This window comes from Rhinopithecus roxellana, chromosome 12 (assembly GCF_007565055.1).
Source record: "Rhinopithecus roxellana isolate Shanxi Qingling chromosome 12, ASM756505v1, whole genome shotgun sequence".
Lineage (NCBI taxonomy): Eukaryota > Metazoa > Chordata > Mammalia > Primates > Cercopithecidae > Rhinopithecus > Rhinopithecus roxellana.
The window spans coordinates 125,007,441-125,021,805 of NC_044560.1; the positions used below are offsets into that span (position 1 = coordinate 125,007,441).

The following is a 14,365-nucleotide window of genomic DNA, read 5'->3' on the forward strand; positions in this document are numbered from 1 at the left end:
TTAAAGGTAGAGCTAACAATATTTCTTGTTAGATGTGATGCAGAATATGAGAGAAAAATTGGTGTCAAGGATGAATTCAATAATTTTGTTCTGAAAAACTGAAAATATAAGGTGTGATTGGTCTGGTCAGGCATGGTGGCTCATACCTGTAATCCCTGCACTTTGGGAGGCTGAGGGGGGCTGATCACGAGGTCAGGAGTTGGAGACCAGCCTGATTAAAATGGTGAAACCCCATCTCTACTAAAAATACAAAAATGAGCCAGGCGTGGTGGAACACACCTGTAATCCCAGCTACTCAGGAGGCTGAGGCAGAAGAATCGCTTGAACCCAGGAAGTTGAGGTTGCAGTGAGCCAAGATCGTGCCATTGCACTCCAGCCTGGGTGACAGAGCGAGACTCTGTCTCAAAAAAACAAAAATTGTGACTGGAAAGACATTAATTAAGCAAATTGGCAGGTAATCAGGAGTTAATTTTATGATGTGTTTGGTTCAGGATATTTATTAGACTTCTATGTTGAGATGTTGAGTTTGAAGATGAAAACAGAGTTTGGAGAGAGGTCTGGGCAGGAGATACTATTGGAGGAGCCACAGTCACATTGATGGTATTCAAAGTCTTGAGACAGAATGAACTCACATCAGAAGAAAGGCTCAAAAAACTAAATCTGGGAAACAGAAAACCAAATATTGCATGTTCTCACTTATGAGTGGGAGCTAAATGATAAGAACACAGGGACACGTAGAGGGGAACAACACACACTGGGGCCTGTTGGAGAGTGGAGGGTCGGAAGAGCGAGAGAACAAGAAAAATAATTAAGGGGCGCTAGGCTTAATACTTGGGTGACAAAATAATCTGTATGACAAACCTCCATGGCATAAGTTTACCTATATAACAAACCTCAACATGTACCCCTAAACTTAAAATAGAAGTTAAAAAACAAAACAAAAACTATGTACTGGGAAACTGAATAGCAAGAAGACAGAGTGAAAAGTAAAAGACTGTAACAAAAAGAATCAGAAACAAAACAAGCAAGAAGACAATTAATAAAACCAAGAGAAAGTAATGTCTTGGAAACCAAGGGAAGAAAGTATGCATATGATTTTTTCCTCTTTAATTTACAGATTTTATGGCAATGGCCATCATTTGAAGAACAAACACGCAGATCACACCTGATAAGACAATGCTTGCCCTCTCCTCTTGACCAGTTACAGGGTTTCGAAGGTAGCAAGTGATGTTGCCATGGGAGCTATCTCTAAGGAGAAGGCTCATCTTCATGTTGAACAATTTGTTTCTATCCTGCGAATGGGATTTTGATGAAGGTGGAATGATCTCTCCTCTGCTGTCTCTCCATTCCATTTGAGGCTGTGGGAACCAACCTTCTGAATTACACTCCACTAAAAGACCTTTGGTATTCGGAGGATGAATAAGAATTTGTATTTCTAAACTTGTAGCTGGTTGGAAAACAAAAAGGGAGAAACTATATTTAGGGGAAGAGAAGAGAACAGAGAACAGAGGGGAAAAGACTTCCTGCCCCCTTTCATCCTTGTGTCCTTAGATATTAATAGCTAAACTCTATGGGGCTGATTGTCATGACAAGCCATTCAAAAAGGAACAGGGATAAGCCACACTGAAGTGTTGTGATAAATATATTAACAACGTAGTCCAAAGTAAGTGAGGTGAGAAAATGCCTGTTTTTTCATTTATTCTTTTACTCAAAATGTGGGCTATTAACTAAATTCACATAACTCGACTAGGTCCTTGGATTATGATATACAAAAAAATCAAGATCTCAGTCCTCAGAATTTATGGCTTAATGTTTTTTCTTTTATCTTCACCATTAGCCACTTCTGAGCCACCATAACAAATTACAAATAATAAACAACATTATAAATGCACATTTGCAACTTTAATTAAAACTTTAACTTTTATGTATTTTGCATACAATAGGTATTTTTACATCCAATATGTTTTACTTAAAAATAAGTAATACATTACTGTTTTCAAAATATGATACATACCACTTTAGAGAAAATAGATAGGTCTTTAGAAAAACATGCCGGGCGCGGTGGCTCAAGCCTGTAATCCCAGCACTTTGGGAGGCCGAGACGGGCGGATCACGAGGTCAGGAGATCGAGACCATCCTGGCTAACATGGTGAAACCCCGTCTCTACTAAAAATACAAAAAACTAGCCGGGCGACCTGGCGGGCGCCTGTAGTCCCAGCTACTCGGGAGGCTGAGGCAGGAGAATGGCGGGAACCCGGGAGGCGGAGCTTGCAGTGAGCTGAGCAATCCAGCCACTGCACTCCAGCCTGGGCGGCAGAGCGAGACTCCGTCTCAAAAAAAAAAAAAAGAAAACAGACAAGAAAAAAGAAATTTTCAGGATTTACCTGGGACATAAGTCTTGCCTAATATGTGGGCAAAGAAAGAATGAACAGAGATTTAAACTGTGACTCTAGAGTAGCTCTAATAAAATTTTCTGCAATGATGGAAATATGTGTGCCCTCTAATACAGTAGCTGCTTGCCACATGAGATGACTAAACACCTGAAATGTGGCCATTGAGACTGAAAAACTGAATGCTTAATTTTATTTAATTTTCATATGAATTTAAATGGCCACATGTGGCTAATATATATCATATTGGATAGCTCAGCTGTAGACTACAGAATTGAGTGTCACATAATATCCAGTAAAGATGTTAAGTGTGAGTGCCCTGTATCCCTCCACATGTGTCCTGACATTTGTGAAGCCCTTGGCTTGCTTCAAGTCCTCCATCTCCCCTCCATTTCTCTGTCATTCAGAATACTTCAAGTGTGAGGTGATTTGCTTAAATGCTTTGTATTCGCAAATAACACCTATATAGTATATATATTGTAGAACTTTGAAGATAGTGGGTGAAGGCTTTTTGAAACACATTTAGAAAAGTGAATCTGTAACTAGGTAATCAGTGAATTGATTCAGGGAGAAATCAGAATAAGAATTACCATTAAGGAGTCTATTGTAAAGATTCAGGTACTTTCAAAAGTCAAGTTTTACTAAAGTGTTGCCAGAAATAGCTAGAAGGATTATAACGAATTTTAAAAGGATTCTGTTAATTTTGTAGCAATCTAACAATATATGTAGACGTAAAAAAGCAGACAGTATTTACTGATAGTTTTGATGTCTGCACAGGCATAATTCTCATTCTTGATCCTCCACTCCTTCCAATTCAAACCCTAAACTCATGAATTTGACCCTGTTAACCAGACCATATAAGAGAAAAATAGAAATAGTGAGAATTTTCCTAATACTCAGCCTCATACAGGTTGAGAATCTTGGATGCATAGAAACCTCACAGGGATCCATCCTTACCTGTGACCTTCACTTCTGCGATGGCCTCTTCATAGACATCTCCGTCTTTGAAGAAGCAGTGGTACTGCCCGTCATCATCAGCACTGACATTAAGGATCCTGAGGGTCACTTTACCTTCTCCAATGGCTTCTTTGAGGAGCTTTGTCCGCTCCACATACTTGGAGATAGTTTCTCCATACAGGTCTTTACCCTCCTTATACAGGTAAACAGGTCGTGTGTAGTGACTCCGGAACCAGCGTATCTCCATGTGTTCTGCGCTTTGTGGTGGAGACAGCTGGCAACTGAGCTCAACTTTCCCACCCAGTGCAGCCAAGACTGGCCTCTCTAAGCTATTCACTGTGAATTGCTCTGGGAAGGGAGACAGCAACCAAAGGGTGAGAGGTGGACTGAGACAAAATTTTCATTTGAGTTATTATATCACACACACATATAGACACACCCACACCCCCCCACACACACATCTTACTGAAAGTAAATTCTTTTGTTTTCACTTTTCCTTGAAAACATCTTTACTTTGCACTTTGTTTGAATGGAAATTCATGAAATTATTTCCTTTAAGGAATATGGGCCAGAGGCAGTGGCTCATGCCTGCAATCCCAGCACTTTGGGAGGCCGAGGCAGGCGGATCAAGAGGTCAGGAGTTCAAGACCAGCATGACCAATGTGGTGAAACCCATCTCTACTAAAAAATACAAAAATTAGCCGGGCTTGGTGGCACAGGCCTTTAATCCCAGCTACTCAGGAGGCTGAGGCAGAAGAATCGCTTGAACTCAGGAGGCAGAAGTTGCAGTGAGCCGAGATCTCGCCATGGCACTCCAGCCTGGGCGACAGAGTGAGACTCTGTCTCCAAAAAATGAAATATGAAAAATGGTTTCCATTGTTGCTGTATGATTTTCATTTCTGTTAAAATAAAAAAAATTACTACCACCAGTATAATAATTGCTCCTCTTCATTCTATTATTTCATTTACTCTAAACATACTTTCAGACAGTTCTTAAAATTTACTCCATTTTAACTATAATGAATCCATGTATGAATGCATTTGTCTTTTTCTGCTCTTTCATACTGCTTCTTGAATTGGATGATTCTTGTCTTTCTTAAATTCTGGAAAATTCTCACACATTCTATGTTTAATTTGACCTCTCTTATTCTATGCAATCTCTTATTATGGAAGTACTGTGCTTAACACATTGCATCTCTCTGTTTTCTCGGATTTTACCAGCAAGATGTCTTAAACTATCACCACCTGCCCCTGCAAATGTCCACAGGTTAGGATGTTTCATTTGTCATTTTCTGCTTATGATGCCACTTGGCTGTAACAGATGTTCTTTCAGTGTTGAGGCTCAGAAACTCTCAAAGTTGATATTTAGTCCCTGACTACAATAAAGTGTGAGAAGAGGGGACATTTCAGACTCTCCATTTTGGTCCCTTGCCCCACTCATTGAGGAAAGTGAAACCGTTTTTGACTGAGTCAGTGAAAGACTCATTATGACTGAGTCAGTGAAAGACATCTAACATAACTGCCTCCATCTTTCTTCTAACCCCCAAGTTGTTCTTGTTTATTCCTGGACATAGGCTGAGCTAACTTTGGGAGAAACTTCTTTATAGTTTATAGTTTAAAAGTAAGATGATAACAGTCCTTTCTCAAAGCAGGTCTCCTTCTGGCCTGGGGACTAGATTGCCTCTGTAGGACTAACATTAGTCACAAGATTAGAAATTAAGGTTAAACAGTCATGCAGCTGGAGGCTACAACATTCTGACCCTCCCTACACTGCTCCTAAGATCAGTGCTTGAGATATTTTGCAGACTCTGCAAATTTTAGTGCCTCAATCAATTAAACTCCAATTACATATTTAACACATTGATTATTTTGAGTGTTTTAAATGCATATGTAACAGGCAAAATATCACATATAGAGTGATTACAAGCTAATTGTCACATTTACCTTTATATCTATTTTAAAATAATAATAATAATGCAAGGTAAAATCATTTCATTGTTATTCCATACCAGTTTTTATATCTAACTAGACATATAATTGATATATTCTTAAGGTTGTATAATACATATTTTATCAAATTTTCAGGTTTACAACAATCTTAGAGAAAATAAAGAAAAAGAAAGAAAAACTTTCAAAGGCATAATGGGAAATATTAGAACATTTTATGTTAAAATCAACAATACAGCACACATAACTTGATATAACAATTTGAGATCATGAAAATAAAAATACCTTTGAAATACTTCAAAAAAGAAAATATGTTTGTAAACTTTTTATAGAAAAATTATATTAAAAAAACACTGAGCAGAGAAAATCTCTACAAGATATTTAGTTATATAAATACTATCTTTTTTATAAAATTCTGTAATTAACCCATGAAAAGAAAGTTCAATGGGACAGAGTTTGGAGATGCAAATCCTTAGAGGAATTTGGTTTATGACAAAGATAACGTCTGGGGTATCTGAAGAAAGATTGATTACTTAATAAATAAAAAAAACTAGGTATTTAAAAAAATGATGTCAGATTTTAATCCCAATTTTTATATAAGAAATCATTTTGCATGGGTTAGAAAGTTGTTGTTATAATCTTGATGTGTGGTCTGGAGAACTCTGACTAAGCAAACATAGGACTCAGACACTGTGAGAAGAAGAAACAGCTGAGAAGCACAACATAAAAATAAGTCAGTAAATTGAATTTCAAACTGATCAAGAGTGTATAGAAAAGGTACAACGGATCAAATATTAATTCATTATTTTCAAATTTTGATTCATTAAAATTAAAAATGTCTGCTCTGCAAAAGCTTTTGTTAAGAGAAGAAAAAGACAAGCTACAGACTGAAAAAAATTGCAAAAGACATAGCTTATGAAGGACTTGTGTGCAGAATGTAAAAATTAACAGTAGAAAAACAAACAACACAATTAAAAATAGACAAAATTCTGAACAGATACTTTATCAAAGAAGATACATAGATGGCAAATTAAGATATCAAAATGCTCAAAATCATACATAATTTAGGAATTCCAAATTGAAACAATGAGATACTAACCTAAACCTATTATAAGAATGGCTGAAATCCAAAACACAAACACGGATGTGAGGAACAAGAACTCTCATTCATTGCTGGTGGGAGTGCAAAATGGTGTAAGAACTTTGGAAGACAGTTTGATAATTTCTTACAAAGCTAAATGTAAGATTACTATAGAATCTAGAAATTGTGATCCTAAGTAAACCCAAATTAGTTGAAAACCACATCCAATGAAAACTTGCATACAAATGCTTAAAGAACCTTTTCTAATACTTGTTAAAATTGGAAGCAGTCAATATGTGCTTCAGTAAGAGAATGGATAAACAAACTATGGTAAGTCCATACAATGAACTATTACTCAGTGATAGAAATAAATGAGTTATGAAGCTATTAAAAGACATGTGGGAAGATTAAATACATATTACTAAGTGAAATAAGTCAGTTTGGAAAGGGCACATACTGTATGAATCCAACTGTACGACATTCTGAGTCAGACCTATAGAGAGTAAAAAGAGCAGTAATTGGCCAGGTTTCAGGGGAAGATGAACAGGTGAAGCACAGGACATTTTTATGATGGTGAAATTATATTGTATGATACTATAATGGTGGATGCATAGCATAATACATTTATATAATGAATTGGAGAATTCCAATTTCCTTGGCTGATCAAGGAAAAAGATAAGACCATAGGTGGCAGTAGCACACAAAAGCTTCTATTTGGACACCACTTGGACAGGGTTGCAAAAAGAGCAGTTCTCACAGGATAAGGCCTTATAGAAGCACAGGGGACCACTATCCAGAATGCAGGAGGACAAAGGCGCTCCCAAGAATGGGAGGGAGATGCTGTTTGTTTAGATAACATCACTTCACAGCATGGTAGGAAGCTGCTGGGTCAGAGGGCTCTGAAGAGCATCAGGCTGCAGTTTATATAACTACAAGATTTTTCTTATCTATAGCTGGCAGATGTTGGGTGCAGTTTCCCAAGGTGTACAAAGCAGGAAGACATAAAATGGCAGAAAAAAAAAATCTACCTGTTGGGGATATATTTACAACAACTGGATGTGAAAACACTCCAGTTTGGCATCCTGGGCTTTTGAGCTAATGAGTCTCAGCCTGATTTAAGAAGCAAGCAACAAAGGACCAATATGCAAAGGCCATCGCTGGCTCATTTCTACAACAATTTGTTAAATCTTAGAGAAAGGTACAACACAGAGTGTTTAACGTAAACTTGGACTTTGTTAATAATCATCTATCAATATTGGTTCATTAATTTCAATAAACGTACCATACAAATGAAAGAGGTTAACAAAAGGGGAAACTCTGTGGGAGGGGGGCAGGTAGAGAAGAGGGAGAGGGGTTATGTGGGAACTCAATATACATTTTGCACAATTTTTCTGTAAACCTAAAACTTCTATAGAAAAGAAAGTCTATAATAATTTTAAAAGTCCATGAGGAGAAAAAGGAGAGCGAAATAAATGGAAACTTGGGGGAAATTTTGTAATTCACAAAATAAAATCAAAAATCAAAACCAAACAATTCTGCACATCCAAAATATAATTAACAAGTCCATCGAATTATAAACTGGTCAAAAATACATGGAAAAGTTAACAGATCAAAAAGCAAATTGTAATGTGTGCAAGTTTAATGCAAAGGAAATGTGAAGTAAGGCCATTAAGTAGGCAGTTTAGATAAAATGAATACAATTTTTTGAGAGGAAAGAAGGCCACCCAAATTCAATAAACAAGTAAAATATTATCATTGTGAGTTTCTATTTTTCATCTGTAATTTTGGAAAATATAAAAAATCCTGATACCTGTAACAGCCACCTGAAAAACTCACATATGCTGTTGGTGGACAGGTACATTGGTATCTATTTCAGAATAATATTTTTAATATAATAAAAACAGCACATAGCCTTGACAAATAGTTCTGTTCTTAGAAATATTTCCTACATTCTTACTCATAGATATGCTCAAAATATATGTGCATAATGTTGGTGGCAGTTTTTGTTTTATTAGCCAAAGACTGGAAACTACCCAAATATGCATCAGTAAGATTTGTACCATGTAACAAGTAGCTTTTGCCAGAAATTTTAAATCTTGTGTGCCACTTATTGGTTCAGGCTTTTAATGTATTTGTCTCTAAATAAACTATATTTATATCTGCTTTGCACTGATCACCTTCCACTGCAAATTTTCATCATCTATCAAGGTCCCACCAGCCTATTGTGTCTTTGCTTATCTTACTGTACAGATAACTCACATGGATTCCAATATGGACCACAATTTGGGCAGCTTCTTCATTGTATAAGATATAAGTAAATCATGTCTCCGCAATACAAATATTGAATTCTTGAGAGCAAATATTAGGACTTCTTCATTTGTTTGTTTGTTTGTTTTCTCCCTGGAACCTAACACACATCTGGGTACATGAAAAAGACTTGCTGATTAGAAGTAGTTTTTCCTAACCATAAGACAATTCTTACAGTACATGTCCTCATTACATAACTATGTATTAAACCTAAGGAACAATGCTCAAGAATTTGTCCCTTTTGTTTGGCCCTTGCTTTTTCTGCCACACTTCATATTGCCAAGACCCACAAGGGTAAGAGAGAGTCATACCTGAACTTGGTATTGTCATCTGAAGGAGATTCATAACAACAAAGCATCTGGAGAAAGATAGCCCTGCAGTTTCCATTATACCTGTGATAAGAAATTAGGCAGTTTCAGTGAGAACAGGATTAATATGTCACAGAAATCACATATCTCCACATCTTCCTGCAGTAATTAACTCTCAAATAGAGTTACTAGATAAAACGTAGAACCCCCAGTTAGATTTGAACTTCAGATAGGCAGTGTAAATTTTTTAGTATAAATATTTCTTGGGCATCATATAATTTTTATTTTCTAAATCTGATAACTCCACTTTTAAGATGTTTAATATAATGACCAAGTCCAGTCAGAGGCTTCTTTCTCATTAAAGAATTTCTTCCTCCCAGGCTAGACGTCATTTGTCTTCTGGTGTTGTAAACTTCATTAGGTGACCTGCTTCTCCAGAGAAAGTGGCAGCAGATCTAGGGAGTAGGTCCTGTTCTCCAAAACCTTAGTAGCCTAAGCATCTGCCACAGTTAGTTACATTTAGGTTCAAAGAAAAATTTAAAGACAAATTTAGCTCTATTATTCTCATGGAATGAATTAAGTAACCACTTTATAAGAGAATACGACTTTCTTTTCTTTAGTTGTGGCAATCCCTCAGAATTTTCTGCTTCTGAAGAACTCACAATTAGAGACAAGTGAATGAGTGTATATGGCCATGGAGAACAAATGGTAAAATACAATATTGCATATTTAGTCTAATGTGAAGGTTTTTCATCAGCTCTGTAATGTTTTGGCTTTTGATTCAGCAGACAAATGTGATGATTATCTATTTATCCCCAACAAAAAAGGTTTGCTAGATTCTAGCGTCACAGGCAAGCGAACAGACACTTGGATAGTAACGATAATGTAAAAGTGCCATCCTATGTACGTGGGCAGTTCTTGCAGCCTTGGAGAGCAATTCACTCTGCAGCATCATGGCAGGGAGAAGGTTCACAAAATGAAGACTTTACTAGTGAGGTGGTGTCTACATTTTGAAGAATGAAGTGGTGTCTCAAACAATATAAAGGGAATGAGGACATACACCAGATTCAATATGCAGAAACCTTATTGAGCAAGGGAAATTGAGGAATGTATTTGTCTAGCAAGATTAAGGAATGAGGCAGAGAGCATACTGTGAAGGATTTCATATGTCAGGGTAATGAATTTAAGCTTTATCCTCGAGGCTAAGGAAGAAACTCTCCAAATATGATTCTGAAATTGGATTGCTTATGTATTCAAGGAGGCCACAGCTAATGTATAGGATGGGCAACGTATAGGATGCCATGGCACCAAACTTATGCAATTTGCCGATAATTGTGATACAGGTTTAACTGCAAGTGAGGAGTAAAGTACAGAGAAGAAAACAAAGTGACTTGGTTGCTATGGCAAAAATAGTAATTTTAGAGACTATGCAGTCCTCTACCTTCTTCAGACTGCCCTAAAAGATGGACTTATGGAAAAGGGGAAATACAAAGTTCTAAATGTACAATAGAGAACATGTTTGAAAAACCCAGAGGTCTAAATTTCAGCTCCAAAGGAGTCCCTCATCTTCTTCCTAGCCATGAGATATGTAGCAGAAGACTTTTAGTTTTCAGGAACCTAGTAGGTTAGATGGGTACATCTATAATGGGACAGGCATTCATCTTGAAGGGACAGATACTTACTCTGTCATTGGATCTGATGTGCCTACCAGCAGCATTTCTTCATGCACAACAACTCATACACATACAGAATGCTTTTTCATTCCATGAAATCCCATACACCAACAGTCCCCAACCTTTTTGGTACCAAGAACAGATTTCATGGAAAACAATTTTTCCATGGACTAGGAGAAGGGAGGATTAGTTTGGTGATGTATCAAGTGCATTACATCTATTGTGCAGTTCATTTCTACTATTAAACATTGTAATATATAATGAAATAATTATACAACTCACCATAATGTAGAATCAGTAGGAGCCCTGAGCTGGTTTTCCTGCAACTAGATGGTCCCATCTGGGCATGACGGTGGGAGACAGTGACAGATCATCAGGCATGAGAGTCTCATAAGGAGCATGCAACTAGATCACTCACATCCACAGTTTACAATAGGTTTCGCAATCCTATGAGAATCTAATGCTGCTGCTGATCTGACAGGAGACAGAGCTCAGCAGGTAATGTGAGCAATGGGGAGGACCTATAAATACAGATAGAGCTCACTTGCTGGCCCTCCACTCACTTCCTACCATCTGCCCAATTCCTAACAGGCCATGGACCAGAACAGTCCATGGCCTGGGGGTGGGGACCCCTGCTATACAACATTGTCTCTCATAAACAGAATCATTTTACAGCAAATGAAGCACAGCTATGGGCTTAACACCATGACATTCCCTAGTCTCACCACATTCCCACAACCCAGATAGAACTGACTTCATAGAACCTCCAATAAGCTCAGGTAGGACATGTGGGATATGTCTTAAACTAGTAGCTAAATAATTGTGCCATTTTTCCTGTGGCAGAATGCATAGACCCGGAAAGCAAGGAATAGATGTGAGAAGTGATACTCTCACTATATGGTTTTATAACATGCTGGAAGAATTTTGCTTCCCTTCTTGTATCTTCAACCTCAGTGTGGTTGGAGGTCCCAGGATCTCACAGAAAAATGTTTCCACCATGAAATACAGTTATGAATTAGAAGCTGAGACTGCCCTCTAGCCATTTTGCACTTCCCATATCACTGAACCAAGAGTCAGAAAAGTGTGTCATTGGAGAGCTGGAGAGACTATTCCAGAGGGCAAAGAGGTGCCTTGATCAATAGTTCTGATCTACATAAACTGAAGCAATTCAAGTAAGGTAAGACAACAAAAGGCTAAGACCCAAAGAAATAAAAATTAAAAGGATCCCATCAGGTTAAGAACCTCATCTAGCTGAGGTGCTGACGAAGACATAGAGAACACAGCATGAGTGACTGAAGAGGGCACCTACAATTACCCAGTTTAGAGTTTTGTGACCAACAAAGTCTACAAAAGCTGTATTTTCTGTTTATTAACTATGGCTTTTTATTTGTTTTGCCAGAGATAACATGAATAACACTGGTGGTGATGGTCTAGGTTTCAGGCAGAAAATACAGTCAAATTAATATTACCCATCAAGATATGGTAGCTTATGGGACTGGGCTATCCTTTGGTAAAAATATAAACTTTTCACTGAAGGAAAAGACTAGAGTGTGGGCAAGACTTTTGGTAAGAGGCAGAGGTGGTGGACTGTGCTGGATATCTTCTTTGTCTATCCACATCTACGTGCCACACTTCTCCAAAGGTAATTTGTAACAAAATTAGAATAAAAGTGCAATATGAAAATTGGAAATAGGGAATAAAAAGAGTGAAGTGGTTAAAGAAAATGCAGTCTTTTGAAACATTGCTATAGAGAACCCACAGATTTTAATCTCTCAAATGAGAATCCTGATATGATTGGGTACATGTTTCTCATTTTACATATGGGTTTTGGAAGCTGTTCAAATGATGATGTTAGTTTTTAATAGGTACAGGATTTCAGACTGGGAAAATGAAAAATTCTGGAGATCAATGGTGGTAATGGTTGCACAACAATGTGAACGCTACAGAATGAAATATTCAAAATGGTAAAATTTGTAAGTTTATGTTCTGTATATTTTTAAATGTTAAACAAAAAAGGCAAATGTGCCATCAAAGGATTATAAAAGTTAATACAAATCACATTCAACTTGTCAGGAAAGTGAGTCAGATCACAAATGAAGATATGCATGTGTTTAACCCAGTATGGTCACACCGATTTTCCTGATATTATAGAAACAATGTCTAATTCATCCCTTTTCTGTTGTGTTTTTATTTTAAGTAAAATCAATATGTTTCTGATATATCCACCTTATCTTTCAAAGATAACTGGTTAAAATACTCTCTACAAATCTTTGTCATCTTTCAAAACCCAAAGCCAACAGTTTTGCACATTTAATATTTTTAAACTCATCTGAACTATCCTATAATAAGGTATTTCTCTTTTCCTCTATTTTGTTCTTCTCAGCTAGCTACACTAGAGATGAAGTATTCCAGTTACAAAGAATACTATGCAAGGGAGACTAGTCTCACTACTATGTGACTGAGGAATAACATGCATAGGAATACTATTTCTTTAGTCCTTATCAAAACAGATTGGAGAAATGGAGAAATTGAGACCAACATTTGGGAAAACATAATGCTACAGAGTGAGTTTCTACTGATGCACAAAGAAAATTTGCATTTTTCTGAAGAAGGCTAAAGATTTTCAATTTATCTCATCCTTCTGAAATCCCAGATCTCAATAGTCTTCAAATACAGGACTGCCAAGTCCTTGGAAATGTGGAATGGGTTTCCAACTAGAAGGCACAAAGAAGAGAGAGGAATAAAAATGAAGACCATCAATGAAGCGAGAACTATGTCCCTAAATCTTACTAAATCTACTCACCTACTTGAGCCAGGTGACCCCAAATCAGTTCTCTATTGTGCCTACGAATGAGTCTCAGTTGAGTCACATGAATTTCGACAGTGCTCCAGCAGTTTTCTTGTAGCTAGGGCTAGATGTTCCAGAGTCGGATGGGGATCAGGCAAACTGCCTAGCAAAGCCCCTTCCTCTGCTGTCAGACTCAGGGAATCTGAGTCTGCCAGCCTGAATCTTATGTTCCAGTCCAAGGGAAATTCCCAGGGGACTCACTGCTTCAACCTGTGGATAGAACTCTTTGTTCAGCTTCAGTGATCACACCTGGCAGTATGCAAGTACTAACATGACACATGTCATTCTGAAGGAAAGCAAGATGTAATCTGATGTACATATTTCATGTAATTGGTGCTGAACAAAATGGCTGTGATTAGTTTATTTTGAATGCTGTACCTGTACCTAAAAAGGAAAGGAGGGAAGCTGTGGAAGCACAAATAAAAGGCACTAAATTCAGATTAAGCATTTAGGGAAGGCTTTAGGAAGGTGATAATGGCTAAGAGGAGTCTTGAAATAAAATTACCCGCTAAGCCCAGTTAAGAAAGGGATCAGAGTAGTCTTTCCAGGCTGAGGAAGCAACATCTTGAAAGACACAGGAGAGAAGATGGTGAACTCAGAAATTTTCAAGCAGTTTACTGTGGCTGGAATGGTAGTTAGGATGGGAAGGAAGGATGAGAGGTGAGCTGAAAAAATAAACAAAAGTAAAATTATGAAGAGTGTAATTTCAAGAAATATATCATATATATTATTTCTTAAGTCTCATACATGAAAGTAACTATAGATAATATAGGTTACATAAATGCATAAGTACATATAACATATATGTACATATATAAGTAAATGTATAAATATACATGTATGCATGTACATGT

At 37.2% G+C, this 14,365-nt stretch overlaps 1 protein-coding gene across 10 annotated transcripts in view; it reads right to left on the reverse strand.

The window, feature by feature from the left end:
- LOC104657143 (selection and upkeep of intraepithelial T-cells protein 1) overlaps nt 1–13,677 on the reverse strand; it is a 175,897-nt gene extending 162,220 nt beyond the window's left edge. The window contains exons 1-5 of one of the 10 annotated variants that reach the window (XR_004052250.1): nt 13,467–13,677; nt 10,946–11,003; nt 8,994–9,074; nt 3,348–3,695; nt 1,166–1,447 (exon numbers count right to left, since the gene is read on the reverse strand). Coding sequence is in view for 9 of the 10 variants with exons in the window: in XM_030913559.1 (XP_030769419.1) it covers nt 1,166–1,447; nt 3,348–3,695; nt 6,833–6,868; nt 8,994–9,074; nt 10,946–11,003 (805 nt within the window). In the remaining variant the exon portion in view is untranslated. Of the gene's footprint in view, nt 1–1,165; nt 1,448–3,347; nt 3,696–6,832; nt 6,869–8,634; nt 8,794–8,993; nt 9,075–10,945; nt 11,281–13,466 lie in introns of those variants that run through there. The other 9 variants (XM_030913559.1, XM_030913554.1, XM_030913552.1 and 6 more) reach the window with 9 other exon arrangements.
- Nucleotides 13,678–14,365: the final 688 nt, after the last annotated feature.